General features: G+C 42.0%; 1 protein-coding gene across 1 annotated transcript in view; it reads left to right on the top strand.

Moving 5' to 3' along the window:
- Positions 1 to 20,302, top strand: part of IPO9 (importin 9) — a 56,128-nt gene extending 35,826 nt beyond the window's left edge. The window contains exons 15-24 of the mRNA XM_047076690.1: positions 8,275 to 8,501; positions 10,777 to 10,925; positions 11,446 to 11,574; positions 12,292 to 12,567; positions 13,056 to 13,222; positions 13,839 to 13,972; positions 14,639 to 14,761; positions 15,198 to 15,302; positions 15,526 to 15,602; positions 16,327 to 20,302. Coding sequence (XP_046932646.1) covers positions 8,275 to 8,501; positions 10,777 to 10,925; positions 11,446 to 11,574; positions 12,292 to 12,567; positions 13,056 to 13,222; positions 13,839 to 13,972; positions 14,639 to 14,761; positions 15,198 to 15,302; positions 15,526 to 15,602; positions 16,327 to 16,437 — 1,498 coding nt within the window. The 3' untranslated portion in view covers positions 16,438 to 20,302. The remainder of the gene's footprint in view (positions 1 to 8,274; positions 8,502 to 10,776; positions 10,926 to 11,445; positions 11,575 to 12,291; positions 12,568 to 13,055; positions 13,223 to 13,838; positions 13,973 to 14,638; positions 14,762 to 15,197; positions 15,303 to 15,525; positions 15,603 to 16,326) is intronic.
- The last annotated feature ends 251 nt before the right edge of the window (positions 20,303 to 20,553 follow it).

Here is a 20,553-nt window from a genome sequence, read left to right as displayed (position 1 = left end):
ATATATAATCAAATTCAGAATGCTCTAATACTGTAACCTGGTGGTGTGTTAAACACTTAACTCTAAAAGTTAAAGGACAAAATAAATAGCTAAGTAACTTGTTAGTGAATATACACTATAAAAAGTGAAATTGTGACATCAAAAACATGAGAGGGAATAAAGGGTAGAACTTTTGTATACAATCAGAATTACCATTGTGAAATAAATGGTTATATCTATAAATGTTTTCTGTAAGCCTTAGAATAACCACAAAGCAAAAATCTACAATAGACAACAGAATCAAAGCATTCCACTATGGGAAATCATAAATTCACAAAGGAAGACAGCAAGAGAGGAAGAAAGGAACAAGGAAACTACAGAAGAGGAAATAATAAAGTGGCATTAGTAAGTCTTTACTTATCAAAAATTACTTTCAATGTAAATGGATTTAAATCTCTAATCAAAAGTCCAGAGTAGCTGAATGGATTTTTAAAAAGACCCAATTTATATACTGCCTACAAGAGACTCCCTTCAAGACACATATGCTCAAAGTGAGGGGATGGAAAAACTATTCCATGCAAATAGAAACCAAAAGAAAGCAAGGGTAGCTGTATTTTTATCAGATAAAATAGACTTTAGCTCAAAAGCTGTACAAGAGACCAAAAAATATTGTTAGGTAATGATAAATGAGTCAATTCATCAAGATATAACAAATATATGTACATTTGACATTGGAGCACCTAAATATATTAAGCAAATACTAATGTCTGAAAGGAGAAATAGGGACACCTGGGTGCCTCGGTCAGTTCAGGTCATGATCTCAGAGTCATGGGATCAAGCCCCACATTGAACCCTGTGTCAGGCTCCACACTGACAGCACGGAGCCTGCTTGGGGTGTTTTTCTCTCTATCTCCCTCTCTCCCTCTCTCTCTCCCTCTCTCCCTTTCTCCCTCTCCCTCTCTCCCTTTCTCCCTCTCTCCCTCTCTCCCTCTCTTCACCTCTCCTCTCCTTCTCCCTCTTCCTGCCTCTCCCTCTCCCTCTGCCCCTCTTCCCTGCTAGCATGTGTATGTGCTCTCTCTCTTGCTCTTTCTCATAAAATTTTAAAAAAGAGGGGGGCGGGTGGGGAGAAACAGACAATAATATAGTAATCGTAGGGGACTTCAGTACCCCACTTTCAACAATGGATAAATCATCCAAACAAATCAGTAAGGAGATATTGGCCTTTATACTTTTGACTACAGGCACCTAATAGATATATACAGAGTGCTCTGTCCAACAGCAGCAGAATACACGTTCTTCTCAAGCATGCATGGAATATTCTCCAGGAAAAGTCATGTGTTAGGTCACAAAACAAGTCCTAGGAAAACTATCTTTTCCAATCACAGTGAAATGACACTAGAAATCAGTTACAGGAGGAAAACTGGAAAATTCACAAATACATGAAAAATAACCACACACTCTTAAACAATCCATGGAAAGAAGAAATAGAAAAATAGAAAACTGTCTTGAAATAAACAAAAATGGAAATATAACATACCGAAACTTATGGGATGCAGCAAAATCAGTTTTAAGAGGGAAGTTTATAGAAGTAAACCTACATTAAGAATAAACAAACAAACAAAAAAATCTCAGCCAAACTTTACATCTCAGGAACTAGAAAAAGAACAAACTAAGCTCAAAGTTAACCATAGGAAGATCAGAGCAAAAATAGAGACCAGGGAAATAATAGAAAAGACCAACTAAACTGAGAGCTGTGTTTTCTAAAAAGACAAAACTGACCTACTCTAGCTAGACTAAAAAGAAATGAGAGGAGAATCAGCTATAAAATCAGAAATGAAAGAGGAGACATTACAACTGAATACCACAGAAATGAAACGGATCATAAAAGGCTACTATAAACAATTACATGCCAACAAACTAGACATCTGGAAGAAATGGAGAAATTCCTAGAAACCTATAGCTAACCAAGACTGAATCATGAAAAAATAAATAATCTGAACAGATCATTAGCAAGTAAGTTATTGGATCAGTAATCAGAAACTTCCCATAAAAGAAAAACCAGGACCAGATGAATTCTACCAGACATTTAAAGAATTGATACCAATCCTTGCTCAGACTCTTCCAAAAAACTTAAAAGGAGGGAGCACTTCCAAACTCATTTTATGAAGCCAGCATTATTCTGATACCAAAACCAGACAAGGACAGAACAAGAAAACTATAGGCCAATGTCCCTGATGAATATAGATGCAAAAGTCCTCAGCAAAATACTAGGAAACCAAATTCAACAGTACATTTAAAGGATCACACGCTATGATCAAGTGGGATTCATCCCTGAGATGCAAGGATGGTTCGACATATATAAACCAATAAATGTGATATACCACTTAATAGAATGAAAGCTAAGAATCATATGATTATCTCAATAGATGTAGGAAAAGCATTTGATTAAATTCAATATCTATTCATGATAAAATCTTTCAACAGTGGGTATAGTAGGACCATACCTTAACACAATACAGGCCACTGTGACACATTCACAGCTAACATCATACTCAACAATGAAACTCTGGAATCTTTTCCTCTAAGATCAAGAATAAGACAAGGATGTCTGCTCTTACCATTCCTATTCAACATAGTACTGAAAGTTTTACCTAGAGCAGTTAGGAAAGAAAAGGGATCCAAATTGGAAAGGAAGATATAAAATTGTCTCTCTTTGCAGTTGTCATGATATTATAAATAGAAAACAGTAAAGACTCCACCAAAAAAACTGTTAGAACTGACAAATGAATTCAGGAAAATTATAGGACAAAATATGCAAAACTTGGTTGCATTTCTAATAATGAAAAACATTTTTTAAAACAATGCTATTTATAATTGCATCAAAAACAATAAAACATCAAAGAATAAATTTAACCAAGTAGGTGAAAGATTTATACCCTGAAAACTATATGACATTGAGTTGGGGCACCTGGCTGGCTCAGCTGGTTGAGCGTGTAACTCTTGATCTCAGGGTTGTAAGTTTGAGCCCCATGTATGGTGTAGAGATTACTTAAGAATAAAATCTTTTTTTAAAAAAGAAAACTATAGACATTGAAGAAGGAAATTGAAGAAAGCACAAATAAATGGAAAGGTAATTCCATGCTAATGCATTGGAAGAATTACTGTTAAAATGTTCACACTCCTCGGGTGTCTGAGGGGCTCAGTTAGTTAAGCATCTGACTCTTGACTTCAACACAGGTCATGATCTCATGGTTCATGAGATCAAGCCCTGCATCGAGTTCCGCAATGAGCACGAAGCCCACTTAAGATTCTTCCTCGCCTTCTGCCCCCCACCCTGCACACGCACACTCTCTCAAAAAATAAAGTTCACACTCCCAAAAACAATCTACAGATTCAGTGCAGTCAAAATCCCAGGGACATTTTTCACAGAGATAAAACAAATAATCCTAAACTTTGTATGGAATCACAAAAGACCTCGAATGGTCAAAGCAATATTGAGGACGAACAACAAAACTAGAGGCATCACACTCCCTGATTTCAAACTAAATTACAAAATTGTAGTAGTCAAAACAGTATGGTATTGCCATAAAACAGATACATAGATTAGTGGAACAGAATGGAGAGTGGAGAAATAAACCCACACATATATAGTCTATTAATTTACAACAAAGGAGCCAAAAATACACAATAGGGAAAAATATAGTCTCTTCAATAAATGGTGTTGGGGAAACTGGACCCTTATACAGTACAACAAAGTAAATTCAGGTTAAAAAATTGAATGTAAGACCTAAAGCTATGAAACTCCTAAAAGAAAACATGGAAGTTAAGATCCTTGGATTGGTTTTGTCAGTGGTTTTTTGAATCTGACACCAAGAACAAAGGCAACAAAAGCAAAAATAAATAAGCGGGACTACATCAAACTAAAAAAGCTTTTGCACAGCAAAGGAAACCATCAACAAAATGAAAAGGCACCCTATAAAATGGGAGAAAATGTTTGTAAATCATATATATCTGATAGAGATTAATATTAAAAAATATGTAAGGAACTCAATAGCAAATAAAACAATCCAGTTAAAAAATGGTGGAGAAACTGAATACACACTTTTCCAAAGAAGACATAAATGGCCGATAGGTAAATGAAAAGGTGCTCAACATCACTAATTATCAGGGAAACGCAAATCAAAACCACTATGAGATAACACTTCACACGTGTTAGAATGGCTGTCATCCAAAAGGGACAAGATAACTGGTGTTGATGAGGATGTGAATAGGGAACCCTTGTGTACTGTTGGTGGGAATGTATATTGATTGGTAAAGCAGTATATGAAAAACGTGGCGGTTCCTCAAAAAATTTAAATAGAACTCCCATATCATCTGACAGTCCCACTTTGGGGTGTATATCCGAAGAAAATGAAAGCAGGAGGGGCGCCTGGGTGTCTCAGTCGGTTAAGCGTACGACTTCAGCTCAGGTCATGATCTCGCAGTTCAGGAGTTTGAGGCCCGTGTCAGGCTCTGTGCTGACAACTCAGAACCTGGAGTCTGCTTTGGATACTGTGTCTCCCTCTCTCTCTGCCCCTCCCCCACTCGTTCTCTCTCTCTCGCTCTCGCTCTGTCTCTCAAAAATAAACATTTTTAAAAAAACTTTCTTAAATGAAAGCATCTGGAAGAGCTGGCACTTCCCTTGTTCACTGCTCATTATTTATACTAGCCAACATTATGGGAACAGCCTAAGTCTGTCAGCGGATGAAGGGATAAAGATGTGGTATACATATGCAACAGAATATTACTCAGCTCTGAGAAAGAAAGAAATTCTACCATTTGCAACAACAATAATGGACCTTGAAGGCATCGTGCGAAGTGAAATAGAGAAAGACAAATACTGCATGGTATCACTTATATGCGGAACCTAAAAATTAGAAAATAGTAGAAAGTGGTTTCTGGGAGGTGGGGGAAATAGGAAGAGGTTGATAAAAGGGTACACTCTATAAGGTGAACAAGATCCGAGGATCTAAAATAAAATGTGATTATAGTCGATAACACTGTGTTGTATAATTGAAATTTGCCAAGAGAATAAAAACTAAATTATCTCGCCAAAAAAAAAAAAAGATATATGAGGTGTTGATGTGTTAACAAACTAGATGAGGGGAAACCTTTCCCAGTGTATGTATATATTAGATCACCACAGTGTACCCTTTAAATAACTTATAATGTTACATGGCAATTGTACCTCAATAAAACTGAAAAAAATTAAGTTAAAAAATTTATTTGTTTATATTACTTTTATAGTCAGAAAATTATGTGAAGAGGGGCGCCTGGGTGGCTCAGTCAGTTGAGCCTCCGACTTCTGCTCAGGTCATGATCTCACGGTCTGTGAGTTTGAGCCCCACGTCGGGCTCTGTGCTGACAGCTCAGAACCTGGAGCCTGCTTCAGATTCTTTGTTTCCCTCTCTCTCTGACCCTCCCCTGCTCACGCTCTGTCTCTGTCTCTCAATAATAAATTTTAAAAAAAAATTTTTTTTTTTTTTTAAAGAAAATTATGTGAAGAAAACTTTCAAAAAAATAATGTTCAAGTCTCTAACTACATGGGCAGCAATTTGCTTGAAAGGTAAAGCAGAGCTCTCTGGAAAGGTGACAAAATTTTGAACACCAGAAAAATGGACACTCATACATGTTTATAAAATTTTATATGATCTATCAAAGGCTGGATCTCTTGATGCCATCTCTGGATCACAGGTTAAAAATTGTCTTATGAAGGGATCTTGGCTATTCTTACCTTCACAGCCAAGATTCTCCAGTTGGTCATTTCCCTATTCAGCTTCCCAACCAGTTACAATCTGGCTTATGTCCTTATGACATCACTGAAACTGTTCTTTCTAATTCACTAGCAACCTTTTAATGGTCATCGTACCACCTTTGCTTTTCTTCTTTTGCCCTGGTTTTAATTTATTCTTCCGTGTCATAACCTATGTAATCATTGCAAACTACCTGAAATCATTTCTGAAACAAGGTATCGATCAATAAATACTTCTACTTGTGTCATATTTCCCATATCATAGCTAATGCCAGCCTTTCTCCAGAGCTCTAAAGTAACATATCCTCTACTTAATTAATACCATGGTAGATATCTTATATAAGTATCTTAAAATTAACACATCCACTCCTGAGGTTACTACTGACCGCCTCCAAGCCTGCCCTACATGTATTCTCTGTTTTAGGAAAAGAAATTGGTACTTTTTTTTTTCTTCAAGAATCAATACCTTTAAATCTTGAGATCTTGTATTTCCTGTTTCAGTAAAAGTGGAGATCCCAGATCTCTGCCTTTTAGATCTTGGTTCCTTAGCTTTTCATTTCTTCTACTGCTACTACCCTAGCTTGTATTCTCAACTTCTTGTGCCTGAAGTGCTGCAGTAGGTTCCTAACTGATGTCTCTGCCCCCACTGCTGTAATTTGTATTATTTTAGCTGTCTAACTGCTCTTTATAAAGCAAAAGCCTGATATTTTTGCTCCTACAATAAAATTCTCATGGCTTCAGTTGTGCTCTTCAAATTGAGATACAGGTACCCCAGAAGAAAGCCAATATGCCATGTGATACATGAAGACACAGGATAAATCTATAGCGTCTTCCTGGGGTGTCAGTTTCTCTTGAAGACTTTGAGGGAGGGCAAAGAAGGAATTAGGAATAATCTGTAAAAGACTTGGAGATACACTAGCTTCCAAAATAAAGTCTAACTTCCCTTAGCATAAAGTCTAACTTCCCTGCTTCCCATATGATCTGAGTAGATGGTACAATCTTTTTGATCTACCAGAGTGTATAGGTTCAAGTTCTTTAGAAGGGGACAGTAACTATGAATTATTAGAGTGAAGAAGCAGAGGGGAGGGAGGAGGTAGAGTACAACTGAGTACTGGTGGAGAGATGAATGCAAAACCTAGTCTAAGGAGTTGAGAGCTGACCAAGGCCAGATGACAGATCAGCTCTTAAGAAAAGAAAAAGTTAGATCAGAGCAAGGTGGAATTGAAAATCAAGATGTTACGGACTAAAAACACAAAAAGTCTATGGACAAATCTGCGATCAAAGCCCACACTTGTACTGTTCATTATGGACCTCCGAACCCCTCATCTGACACAAGTAATATGGTTGTAAAACCACTTAAACAAATGGGGAAAAAACATTTATTGAGTACCTGCGGAAGGCCTTGTTTCTGTACTGGTTTCTTTTAACATAGAGAAAGTGTCTGTTGACTTTTATTGCCATTTTGAAGATAAACAAAAGACTCGGACAATATGTCTTTAATTCTATTACATTGGACATGGTAAGCAGCATCCGGTAAATATTAATTGAATAGAGGTGAATAAAACTATGTATAAAAAACTTTAAACCCTACAAATAGTACACAAAATTTAGTACACAATTTTCCTATCATGCACAGATCGTATTCAAATTTATTGCATAGAAGATCTATACAAATTGATCTCAAAACTACTCCAAAAAATACAAAATTGTTACAACATGAAAGTTAGTATACTAAATAACAGATGTGTTGGAAAAGATGTTAAAAAAACACTATTCGAAAAATAACAGGAATAGGGGCACCTGGATAGCTCAGTCAGTTGAGCGCCTGACTTCAGCTCAGGTCATGACCTCGTGGTTTGTGACTTTGAGCCCCACATCAGGCTATCTGCTGTCAGCACAGAGCCTGCTTCAGATCCTGTCCCCCTCTCTCTCTGCCCCTCCTCCACTCATTCTCTCTCTCTTTTCCTCTTTCTCAAAAATAAATAAAACTTACATATATATATATGTAAGTTTTATTTATATGTATATATGTATGTGTGTGCATATATATATATATATATATATATATATATATATATGAATGTGTGTGTGTGTGTGTGTGTGTGTGTGTGTATATATATGTGTGTAAGAAAAATACCAGGACTATATTATCAGAATCTGAAGGATGTGATTAAAGCAGTAATCTAAGAATTACAAGGCATTAACATCTTAATAATTTGGGTATAATAACATACATGACAGTGAGAGAGGGATGAAAGTTTAAAAGAAATAGTAAAAACCAAAGCAGAAATAAATTAGCATAGAGATGGTGGTGCTGATATTTACAAACTATGCCACAGAAAGATGTAAAAACTAACTCTACAAGTAGCTTCATAAAGCTACACGTAAAAATGCTGTAACATGTGATAACAATTGGAAAAACCAGGAATTGAGGGATCCACTTGTGAGTAATTCTTGCTTTTCTCTCTCTCTCTCTGTCTCTCTCTCTCTTTCTCCCTCTCTAGTTATTGTGATCAACTGAAAGTCTCGGAGAGTACCCACGTGCTTCAACCCTTCCTCCCCAGTATCCTGGATGGCTTAATTCACCTAGCAGCCCAGTTCAGCTCAGAGGTCCTCAACCTGGTGATGGAGACCCTATGCATCGTTTGTACAGTAGACCCAGAATTCACAGCAAGCATGGAAAGCAAAATCTGTCCGTTCACCATCGCCATTTTCCTAAAGTACAGTAACGGTATGCCACCAAGACCATGTGTTATAAGGGACACCAAGAAAAGGTGGTGGTGGCTGGTGAATTTAAATGAAAATTTTCCCTGGGTCTGATGGTCTTAGGCATCTAAATAAAGACTGGCTTTCACTTAGCAAAGAGGAGAGCTGTGCTGTAGCTACAGGAGCACTAAAAAGTAGAATGCTGGGGTGCCTGGGTGGCTCAGTCGGTTAAGCATCCAACTCTCGATTTCGGCTACAGTCATAATCTCGCAGTTGGTGGGTTCGAGCCCCACATCAGGCTCTACGCTGACAACGTGGAGACTGCTTAGGATTTTCTCTCTTTCTCTCTGTCTCTCTCTCTCCCTCCTCTCTTCTTCCCCCTGTCCCGCTCTCCCTCTCTCCCTTCCTCTCTCCCTCCCTCCCTCACTTAGTCTGTCTCACAAAAATAAATAAACATGTTTTTAAAAGGTAGGATACCTATTCTTGTAACTCTTAACTGCAGTAAGAACTGGGGATAAAAGATGATGAGTAAAGGGTTAAATAGCAAGTGATATAACTCAGAACTTAAGCAAGTAGGAAATTGAGCAACTAAATCAAAATCTTCCTAAGAGGTCTAGAACTATAATGTACAAAGTGAGATACTGAAGAAGTAGATACACAGGTTTATGAACAGCAATGTTCATCACAAGGCTTTTATAGTAGCAAAAATCTAGAAGTAATAAAAAAGATTAATTACCTTTATTATATCCATAAAGTAGAATACTGTACAGCCTCTAAAAATCACACTTCTCAGCCATGGGAAAGTGCTCACAGTATAATAAAAGAACAGATGGTTTTCCAAACTGCATAGACTATAATCCCAAGTTTGGGGTTTGTTTTAGACAAGGATTAATTTGTAGCTACGTATATAGAAAAAATACCAGAAAAAACTACATCAAAATGTTCACAGTAGTTCTCTCTAGGTGGGGGAAATTCCAAGTGTTTTCTTTCCTTGAATACTTTAGTGCATTTTAAGTTTTTCTGTAGTGAGTGTGTATTAACACACACTTTACCTGTATAATGTTTTATTGTCAAAAAAATATTGACTATATTTGTTTTTGTAGAGGTAGCACCAATAGTGAAACAGAGGATATAGGGATAGAGGTTATATAATATGATATCATACTAAATATTTTATTTGATTCGCTTTTTCGCCTAAAATGTGTCCCGGAGAGGTTTTCACGTTGCACTCTTAGATATATCTCATTCTTTTCAACCATCACATAATATTCCATAAATGGCTGTATCGTATTTATGTGCCCATTCTGTTGATAGACATCTAAGTTGTTCCCAACTTTTTCCTAAAACAATGCTGCAGTGATCTTTTAACATATATCTTAGTGCACTGCACACTTTTCTATTTTTTCATGCTAGATACAGGAGATTTTTCTTACATAGGTAAAATAGATCACGCTAAAGTTTTGTTTCTTCACAAGGCTCTGCTTTCTGAGGGTTTTACCTTTGGCCTTGGAAATGCTTTGGGAGTTCTTTTTTCTATCATGACTACCCCCCTAAGAGATGCATATGGTTCCCCTTCAACATGTGAGAACCTGACAATCAGTGTTTTGGCAGTTTTTGAAACTTTCGTGTCTTCTTAACAAAGTAATCGGAGGGTTTCTCTTTTCCTTAAGCATTTGGTTTCATAATCAATCCAGGCAAGAATAAAGACATTAAAGATTTGCCCCAGAATTGGAATTTAGGAACCCAAACAGATGAACATATGGGAAGAGGAAAAAAAGAGAGAGAGTGAGGGAAGCAAACCATAACAGACTGATAATGATAGAGAACAACCTGAGGGTTGATAGAGGGAGGTGGGTGGGGGATGGGCTAGATGGGTGATGGATATTAAAGAGGGCACTTGTTGTGATGAGCACTGGGTGCTGAATGGAAGTGATGAATCACTAAATTCTACTCCTGAAACCAGTATCACACTACAGGTTAACTAACTAGAATTTAAACAAAAATTTGGAACTTAAAAAAAAAAAGTTGGCCCAGAAAAAAAGCCAAATTTTGTTTTAGGAGTAGCTGTTACTGACTAGTCCCTGACTTAATGAAATCATGCATATTCTAGCTCTTAGAGACTTAGCATCTCTCCTGTCCTTTCAGGTTATTCATATGGCCTCACTAGGTCCCGGATATGTAATATGTAAGCAAAGCAGAAGTTGTTAACTTAGGTTAGAGCCAAATAATAGGTATCATTAAGCCAGAAGCACATGCAGACCGTTGGGTGGGGGGATTCTGTGTTGCCTTATCCACTTCAGATCCTGTCGTCGCCTCGCTGGCTCAGGATATCTTCAAGGAGCTGTCTCAGATTGAAGCCTGTCAGGGCCCAATGCAGATGAGGCTGATTCCTACTCTAGTGAGCATAATGCAGGCCCCAGCAGACAAGATCCCTGCAGGGCTGTGTGCGGTAAGTGGTTCCAAGGCCAGTACCGGTGTGGGTGGAGGTAGAAGAAGAAGAATGTGCACATGCTGTACAAATACCACCCGTAGATCCCACCTCGCTGACGGGAAACCAGTTGCATAAGAGATTCATAGGGTGATCTTCCTGGGCTACTTTGCCCACAAGGACAACGGGTGGTTCTTGAGGCTTTAAGAAAATGTCCCTTCTTGTTCTTTACTTGTCCTCAGTGAATTGAACGGAGTGCCATTATTACACAGCACCACTAAGTACGTCGCTGGGCTATCCATTCTGCTGCCGTATACTGCCCACCCCCATATCTAAGCAAGTTATGAGCTATCAGGAGGAAGCTGAGAGCACTATCTACTATCTAATTATTCCTTTCTTTCAGAAACTTTCATTAATGAAAATTAATGAGCTTTCTTTGGGTTGCTGTGTTGTATCCATGCAATAAAGATCTTAGTTGTAGGGCACTGCTGAGCCCCACCCTAGAGGCAGTTCTAATTCTTTTTTCTATTCCATTCTTCAGACTGCCATTGATATCCTGACCACGGTAGTACGGAATACAAAGCCTCCCCTTTCCCAGCTACTCATCTGCCAAGCTTTCCCTGCTGTGGCACAGTGCACCCTTCACACAGATGACAACGCCACCATGCAGGTATCTGAGCCTTGGTGACTAGAAGAGGAAAGATAGCTCCCAGCCATGGGCTTATAGCAGGCTGAGAAAGCTGACACGGTCTCACGCTTTTGAGATCTAGGTCTCTCAAATCCATATTTAACAAGGGCATCCAGGAAGGGTCCAGACTGTGGAAGCCAAACACGCTCTGCTTTGGGATGTATTGTAATCTTAAAAGTATGGATGCCAGACATTCTACCCATCTATATCTGGGTATTGCTACGGTGGACAAGATTACAGACATATAGACCTGGAGCCATACAAAAGTCTTTTCAGAATTAAAGTGAGCAAAGTAATAGCCCTTTGAAAATATCTAGGTAAACAGTGGTTCATATAGGTCTGTCTTTATTCCCATAAATATCTGTAGTACCCCTAATCACTGCTGCATCTTAGACATGTTTTTCCAGTACCAGAGGTAGACCTTTGTGGTTAAAACTTGGTTTGTTTGGTCATTATCCCTTGTGATCAGAAGTGTGCTTTCTCGAGGGAGCTGATGAGGTGAAGCGAGGACCATATAGTGCATGGCTATGTCTGTAACAGTAAAGTCCCGACTCCAGTGGTATGTGCCCACCACAGACCCTGTGGGCTCGTCACTCTTATGTGGCATAGGCCCCTAAGTAACATCTGCCCATGCAGACTGTGGGCCTCCTGGCATCTGTTCCCAGTTGCTAATGTTGTTTGCCGTCTTTGTCTCCCCAGAATGGTGGAGAGTGCTTGCGGGCTTATGTGTCAGTGACACTGGAGCAGGTGGCCCAGTGGCATGACGAGCAGGGCCACAACGGGCTGTGGTACGTGATGCAAGTGGTGAGCCAGCTCCTGGACCCCCGCACCTCAGAGTTCACTGCCGCCTTTGTGGGTCGCCTCGTCTCCACCCTCATCTCCAAGGCAGGGCGGGAGCTGGGGGAGAATCTGGATCAGATTCTTCGTGCCATCCTCAGTAAGATGCAGCAGGCAGAGACGCTCAGTGTCATGCAGGTAAGACGATACGGGGAGCTGGGCTTTCCCCAACCCCAGGCGGTCGAGGTGGAAATCATGTATACAGGTCCTGAGGTTTTGTTTGTTTGTTTGAGAGAGAGAGAGAGAGAGAGAGAGAGAGAAAGACAGGGCATGAGGCGGGGAGGGGCAGAGAGAGAGGTAGACACAGAAGCTGAGGCTGGCTCCAGGTCCCCAGCTGTCAGCACAGAGCCTGATGCGGGGCTCGAAGTCACGAACCAGAAGATCATGACCTGAGCCAAAGTCGGATGCTTAATGACTGAGCCACCCAGGTGCCCCGGTCCTGAGTTATTTTACTCTGTCTTACTGTCTTTGTAGAACAGTTAAGTAAAATCTATTCTGGCCCAAGAAATCCCGACAAGGAAATCTCCATGTTCTCTATTTCTCAACTGGCCGGCCCACTCCTTCTCATCTCCTAAATCTCTGAAATTGTTTTCCTTGAAGCAGATGTCCTTCTTGTTACTTCCTAGTCTCTGATCATGGTGTTCGCTCATCTGGTGCACACTCAGCTGGAACCCCTCTTGGAGTTCCTGTGCAGCCTCCCAGGACCTACTGGCAAACCTGCCCTGGAGTTTGTGATGGCTGAGTGGACGAGTCGACAGCATCTGTTCTATGGACAGTATGAGGGCAAAGTCAGGTAGGGCCCCTCTTTCTTCTCTGGGCATTCTGCCTCTCCTTGTATTTCTTCTTTCCCTGACTTGTTCCAATGGTTTTTGTTCAATAGCGCAAGCTGCCCCGTGTATTCCTTTTTTCCTCTATTTCTTTATTGCTAATCCAGGTCTTTGAATAGCTGCCATCTTGAAACTCCCAAAACACAGTCAACACACATAGCACGTTTTTTTTTCCCTCCTCATTGCCGGCCAGAGATCCTCCTCTGCCACAGACTTCACCCAGCCAAATACTGCTAGTTGCTTATTCTCCTTTATAAACCTAAGCCTTCTAATCTTGGCTTGCTAACTTCCTATCCTAGACTCACCTCCCAGTGGTTCTCATCACCCCATTGCACCTTTCAGTGTGGCCAGCCCTTGTGATCTGTGCCCGCCCCAGCTTTGTTCCAAGAAGTTCAGAAGCTCTCACGAGGCCGTCCTCATGAGCACTAAATCCCCCTTTCAGCTGAGCTGTCTTATCTCTCCTGATTCGTCGTGAACAGAATGCTCACCATCAAAGAGAGAGTCTTACGGCATAATTGCTTATCTCCTTGGAGTAAACTCTAGATGGGTGGCTGATCGACCCTTTTTGGCTCTTCTTGCCAGCTCTGTGGCACTGTGTAAACTGCTCCAGCATGGCATCAATGCAGATGACAAGCGGCTACAGGATATCCGCGTGAAGGGAGAGGAGATCTACAGCATGGATGAGGGCATCCGCACCCGCTCTAAGTCAGCCAAAAGTGGGTGACGCTGCTGCCCTCCAGTACCCTCCCTGGGGGCTAAGGATGTGTGGGGTGGAAGGCATGGAGGTACTATCATCTAGATTTTTGAAACACAGTCGTTAGTGATGGGTTTGATAAAAAAGAAACAGAAAACTGCAGGTACACAAAGGATCGGAACATATGCTTCCTTCCCGTGGCTGAAAACTGCCAAAAGCCGTCTCGGGTACCAAGGCTCCCCAGCTTCATTTGGGGGCTCTAATACCCATTTTCAGCATGTCTTTGTTATTGGGTTGCTTTCACCGATGTGTAGGCAGTGAATGCAAAGCTGCCCTCTTCAACTGTAGCTTTATAATCACCCGTGCTGTTTCTCAAACTGCGAGTCATGGGGACTAGAGTACTGTGCTCTGTACAGTCACTTAGTGTCCAAGCTTTATCACCAGCAAAAACGTATCTCCTTTAATTCTTGAACTCTCTTAGCTGTCCTAACTTCTCAACTCTTACGACACCGAGCAGAATGAAGTTATTTAACTTTAAATCATTCTGTGGTGGCTGGATATAGTCTGGGATGGTGGAAAGGCTGAGGGATGGTGAACTGTGTCTGGTGAGGAGCACTGCAGGACAGGAGGCACTGCCAGAAGTGAGCCCACTGACAGCCTGCCTAGAAGCCTTCCCTTTCCTTTCCAGACCCTGAGCGCTGGACAAACATTCCTTTACTGGTCAAGATCTTGAAGCTGATCATCAATGAGCTTTCCAACGTCATGGAGGCCAACGCCGCACGCCAGGCCACCCCTGCAGAGTGGGGTCAAGGTGCACCAGGCCCTTATTCCAAGCAAACTTTTAAGCCTGCCAGATCAAGTCATGTTATTCGATTATCAGTTTGGCTTATTGAGGCACTGAGGGGTTTTTTAATGTTTATTTAAGCATGCCTGCCACGTGGCTAGCATTGCTGTGCACGTGAAGAGCTGCTCTTCGGGTCTACCTTGTGAAGTTTCTTCAGAGGCTGGGGTGGGAGGCAGCCAGGAGGCAAGCCGCGTAGCCCTTCCTGTTTGGTTTTTCTCAAGAGCTTTTCATCCTTTTATGTACCCACCAGAACACCCTCGTTTCTTCCACTCAGGCTCATTGGGAGGGCTTGGCCACAGGCCACGTTGCAGAAACCCTCAGGACCCTCCTATTCTGGCCTGTTTACATTTGGGAAGGGAAAATCTGTGAGTATATGCTCCAGCTGCTTTTCATCTCCAAGTAGATGACTCCAATGATATGTGGGAGGACCAGGAGGAGGATGAAGAGGAGGAAGAGGATGGTTTAGCTGGCCAACTCTTATCTGACATTCTCGCTACAAGTAAATATGGTAAGCAGTCTGAGGAGAGGACAGCCATGCTAAATACCTTTTCTGTGCACCGGGACCAAGAATGGGATACCAAAGAAAGGGGAGAGGTGGGCCCACAAGGGATGGTCCGTGGGCTTTTTTAGCCCTTCTACCTCAGCCGTGTGGTGATGCCTCCCCGCTTGGGTGGGGTGATGCCCAGTTGGCCTCTGCCCTGACCCCTCTCTGTGTTGGCTGTGTCTAACAGAGGAGGATTACTACGAGGATGATGAGGAAGATGACCCTGATGCCCTTAAGGATCCTCTCTATCAGATTGATCTGCAGGTGAGAATGTCCAGAGAAGATAGATGTCTTGCAAGTGACACGGTCTCAAGCCAGAAACAGGAATATGGGCTCCAACCCATTCATAGTTCCCAGCCTCAGGGCAGAAAGTTCCTGTCTTGCCGAGTAGTCAGAGGCTCCGGGTGGTCTGGGACTTTGCACCTTAGTATTTTATACCTACCAGTGTTGCAGTCCAGCTTCTTAAAACCCAGCTATGTTGTGAAGGTCCTCGGGTGGAAATACGAGATCTGTTGGGAAAATTTTGTTTCTTTTTTTTTTTTTTTTTTTTTTTTTAAATTTTTTTCCAACGTTTTTGTTTTTTTTTTATTTATTTATTTATTTTTGGGACAGAGAGAGACAGAGCATGAACGGGGGAGGGGCAGAGAGAGAGGGAGACACAGAATCGGAAACAGGCTCCAGGCTCCGAGCCATCAGCCCAGAGCCCGACGCGAGGCTCGAACTCACGGACGGCGAGATCGTGACCTGGCTGAAGTCGGACGCTTAACCGACTGCGCCACCCAGGCGCCCCAAGGGAAAATTTTGTTTCTTTATGGACTTTAGTCTCTGGGTTGAGCCTGAACTAGATCCAGGAATGTAGGAAGCCATCCCTCAGGGTCCTGGCAGTTGTCTGACAGCCAGTGCTTCCTATACCGCCGATAGTTCTCGCCCCTTACAGATGGTAAGCCTGAGAACCTGCAGTAAGGCCACTCTTTTTTCTTCTCTCCAGGCCTATCTCACGGACTTCCTCTGCCAGTTCGCTCAGCAGCCCTGCTACGTCATGTTCTCAGGCCACCTTAATGACAACGAGAGGCGGGTTCTGCAGACCATTGGCATCTAAGAAAGGGAGACTTTCCAACTCTGCTCCTCCTGGCCCAGCCACAAACCATTTTGCAGCCCTTAACTGGCCTTGAGATGTACTTTCTTTTCAACCTAGAGTGGCCTCCTGACTCTTGGCCCTTGGCCTTTGCAGAGTGACACTGACAATTCAGACCAAGGTCACCAGTGCTGTCACTTAGGAATACTGGAACAAAGGACATTTCTCAAAGTCCCCCTGAAGATACTCCATCTCTAGAACCTTTTTCTCCCCGACCGTGCCCCCACCTCTGTTCCTAGAGTCCTCTGCTGGCCACTCCAGAAACATAGTGCCCAGAAGGATTACGTGTTCATGGATTATTTTGCCCCACCTCAGGAGCACAGGGAGTCATGACCATGTACATTCTAAAACAGACCTGTTTACTTTCATAGGACATCTGCTATGTTCAGATAGGAATACCCTTGAGAGATGATAATGCTTTCTGCTCTCTACCACAGATGCTCTGGGTTTTCCATAGGAATGAGAGGCAGCAGCTACATTCTGACCCCTCTCCAGTGACCTCTCCTTGTCTCCCTCCTACAACACTAAGGCTCCCCTGTCACAGGAAGTCCTCTTGTTTTTGCCTCATTGCATGACACAGTCCCTCCCCCCGAGCTATTCCTATGTATACACGCACACACAACATCAGCCAGAGAGATGGCAATTTGTTTTTCCTTTTTTTAGAAAAAAAAAAAAAAAATGGGAAAAACTTTTTTTTTAAAGTCCACCTGACCCAACTGTATTTAATATTCCTCCCCAACACATCACCACACACTCTGATATTCAAAGGTTACCCCCCTCCCTCAGGAATCCTCTAAAGTGGTTAAGTTGTAGCCCTCAAATTTGCAATGTGTATTTTTCTAGGAGAGTAAAGTAATCTTTACAAATGAATTCAGTCCACATGGTATAAGGTGTCCCGGCACCTCTGCCTTCTGTTCCTTTTAGAAGGAAAATAAAAATAAGGGGGAAAAGATTAGGCGGAGCCATGCAGACACCTGAGTGTGTTCTAGCTAACCTAGCCCAAGATGATTCTTAGAGAACTGGTATCATCCAGTCAAATATTTTTAAGGGAGGTCCCTTAATTGGGAAATGCAGTCATTGTGGGTTCAAAAAGTGAATGATAACCAGTGAAGGGGAGGAAGGTAAAGCCCAGCATTCCCTTTTTTTTATAATGCCGACACCTACTGCCCCAGTTTCAGCCACTACAGAAGGTTTCTTTAGACTGATGATCAAGTCTCTCTTCTCAAGGAAAGGTCCCCACTTGGGGCATTTACTGTACAGGACTGTAATTGGAAGCCTAAGGATTTTGTAGCCAATAGTGATTTCACACCACTAGGTGTCCCTGGTATACAACTCCCACATCTGACTGAGTCGGGAAAAGTGTCTGTTAACGTCACTGTCTTTGAAAAGTCTGAGGGCCTGTGCACAGCCTGGTCTGCCAGCCAGGTTCTGAGACTAATAACTGCCCCTGTGATTTCTCTCCCTTAAGTTGGGGAAGTTGCTCATATGGGGGAAATGATGGAAGTCTGGCTAATTGGTGCTCAGGAAAACCATTCTGAGCCTTAGAAACTCACTCCGTGGTTATTGATCTCAAGGCAGTGCCAGTTAGTTTCAGTGCTGAAGGTTCCACAGGGCCAAATCAACCCCTGATTGTGGCACAAAAGAATGGTCTCATGCCAGTGGCATTGGACTGCTGATTTTGGGAAGGCTTGGGGCTTTCACACATAGACTGAGAAAGATATAGACCCCTCCTGGGCCCACTAATGACAAAAAGAGCCTATCTCGTGCCAAAAATGGTCTCTTGACAAGGGTCCTCTCTTGCTGCTCTCTCGCTAGTTTTAGGGGAGGACTGGAAAACTTGAGTTCTGAAGGGAAAGGGTCGTAGGATCACCTGAGGGGCCACCCCCAACCAACAAACATACTGTTGTCAGTTAAGAGCAGAGGGTCTTGGACCCTTTGGTGTGCAGGCACTTCCTGCTCCCACAGCATTTCAACTATCCCATTTAACCTTTATAGCAGGTACACAGTAGATAATATTCCCATTCTGTCAGTGAGGAAAAGAGTTCAGAAACTACATCCAGGGTCCGCGAGAAGAAAAAATCTGCTTGAGTCCAGGAGTATTGACAAAAAGTTGAACTCTAGCTCCTTTTGGTCTCCTGTGTTTTTGGCCAAAGAACCGGCTTCAGTCTGAAAAGGTCAGGGCCAACTGGTTAGAAAGAATTGAAGTTCAAGATAAGATAAACAAGGGAATAATAAGAGTGCTGAGCTGCTCTCAAATTCTCCAGGTCTCCTGACCCTGGTGAGTAACCACTAGGACACCAAGGGCTTTCCCAAGACTGTGTTGAGCTCTTAGTGGAAAGAACTGAAAGGAAAATGGAAGAAATACCAGAAGACAGAAGGTGAAAGTCCAAGAACTGAAGGAAACTGGTTTTCACAAGTGCCCATCGGAAGTGTGATATTGATCAGGGACTATTAGATGACTCAAGCCAATAAATAGGAATGTTGTAATTAGTGCTTAATATAGGGCTCAATATTAGTTGTGAATTCAGAACAAGTGATGCAAAACTAGCCCCATAGTCTGATTTTGTTAACAGATTAGATAAAATCTGGACATGGTAAAATCAAAGCATTAGGGAGATAGACCAGTTGGTAACTGGCCACCAACTCTCAGACTGCAAATTGGCATGTTGTGGAATGGCTTGTGCTGTGCCCCAGGGCTCTGTCCTTGGCCCCTCCTTTGATATTAATGACAGATGAGGGAGTTTTTTTATGCCTTACCCATTCCAAAAGAGGATCTGAGGCCCAAAAGAAACCCTACTAGATAGGAGAGAGATGCTGATCAGATTTTTAGATAACAGGAAACCCTTGGGAAGGATGACAATTTAGGACTCAAACAAATATGTCCATAACCTGTAAAAAATGGGCAGAATTGAAAGGTAAGGTTGTTTCAAAACTCAGATTAATGAGTATGAAGAAAGTTGAGGATTACAGAGTACTGTACTCTTGTTAACAATTCTGCGTGCCAGTAACAAGTGTTTATTATGTTGAACTGTTGGCGTGTCTTCACTAAACTCTAGTGTAGTTCTGGCTGGGTTAGTAGACACACATTGTGTAAGATCATTTCAGTCTTCTGTGCCTGTCAGCAATCCTAGAGTGCTCTGTTCCATTATGGTGCTCCAGCAGGAGGCTCCCTGACAGAAGGCGAGCCCATCTGCAAGACAAAAACCAAGAACTGGAGGACCTAAGCTGTGTCAAGGGGGAAGAAACTTGAAGGAGCTGAGAAGACTCAGGGAAAACAGGACACTGCTTTGGAAAATGAAAGGGTTGTCCAGTGAAAGATCTACTTCTCACCCCAGCCTGGCAGACCTATGGCCAATGAGTAGATCATAAACTCAAAGCCAAATTCTGGCTACTATTATGTTTGTTCTGTTCAGTAAATACTAAATTTCTATTACATGCAAGGCCAATGGTAGATGCCGGAGAGGCTTGGCCCCTTCCCTCAAGAAGCTAGTCTAGTAGGGGGTCAGAAATAGCGCAACGAATGTGGGGAGTACCATGAGAGGAAGAAATACTGGGGTCAATCCCCGATACCGAAAAAAAGGGGATGGTTAATGGTAAGTGGGAGAAGTCAGAGTTGCGTGGAGAAGGTGACCCTTGACCTGCAAGGTGGCTAACAACTGCTGAGATTTCAGGACCACTCACTAAATGCCAGTGACTGTTCCAAAGTGTTGGATTATCTCGTGTAGACCATCTAATAACTTTACAAAGTGCATAATTTTGTTTATCCCATCTACAGACTGATGAAACCAAGGCACAGAGATATTAAATGCTACCTGCCGAAAGTCACATAGCAAAGTGTGTGATTCTGATCCAAGTGGATTGCACTTTTTGCCAGTACTCTGTCTTGCCTCCCCTATGCGTTTGCCAGGCAGACGAGGGTGGGGTAGGACACTCTAGAGAAAAGATCATTAAGAAGAGACCCATCATGGAATAGGATTGCATTTTCACAGCTTATATGCAGGTTAAAAGATTGGAATTTATAGTTCACAGGACTCTTGGCCAGAAATAAGCAGGAAGGAAAAGTGAGAGCCAGATGGTGGA

Source organism: Lynx rufus, unplaced genomic scaffold, assembly GCF_022079265.1.
Source record: "Lynx rufus isolate CCGP_SWC_20201006 ecotype Redwood Valley unplaced genomic scaffold, mLynRuf1.p SCAF_15, whole genome shotgun sequence".
NCBI lineage: Eukaryota > Metazoa > Chordata > Mammalia > Carnivora > Felidae > Lynx > Lynx rufus.
Note: the sequence above shows the minus strand (reverse complement) of the source record. Positions and strands in the feature narration are given on the sequence as shown.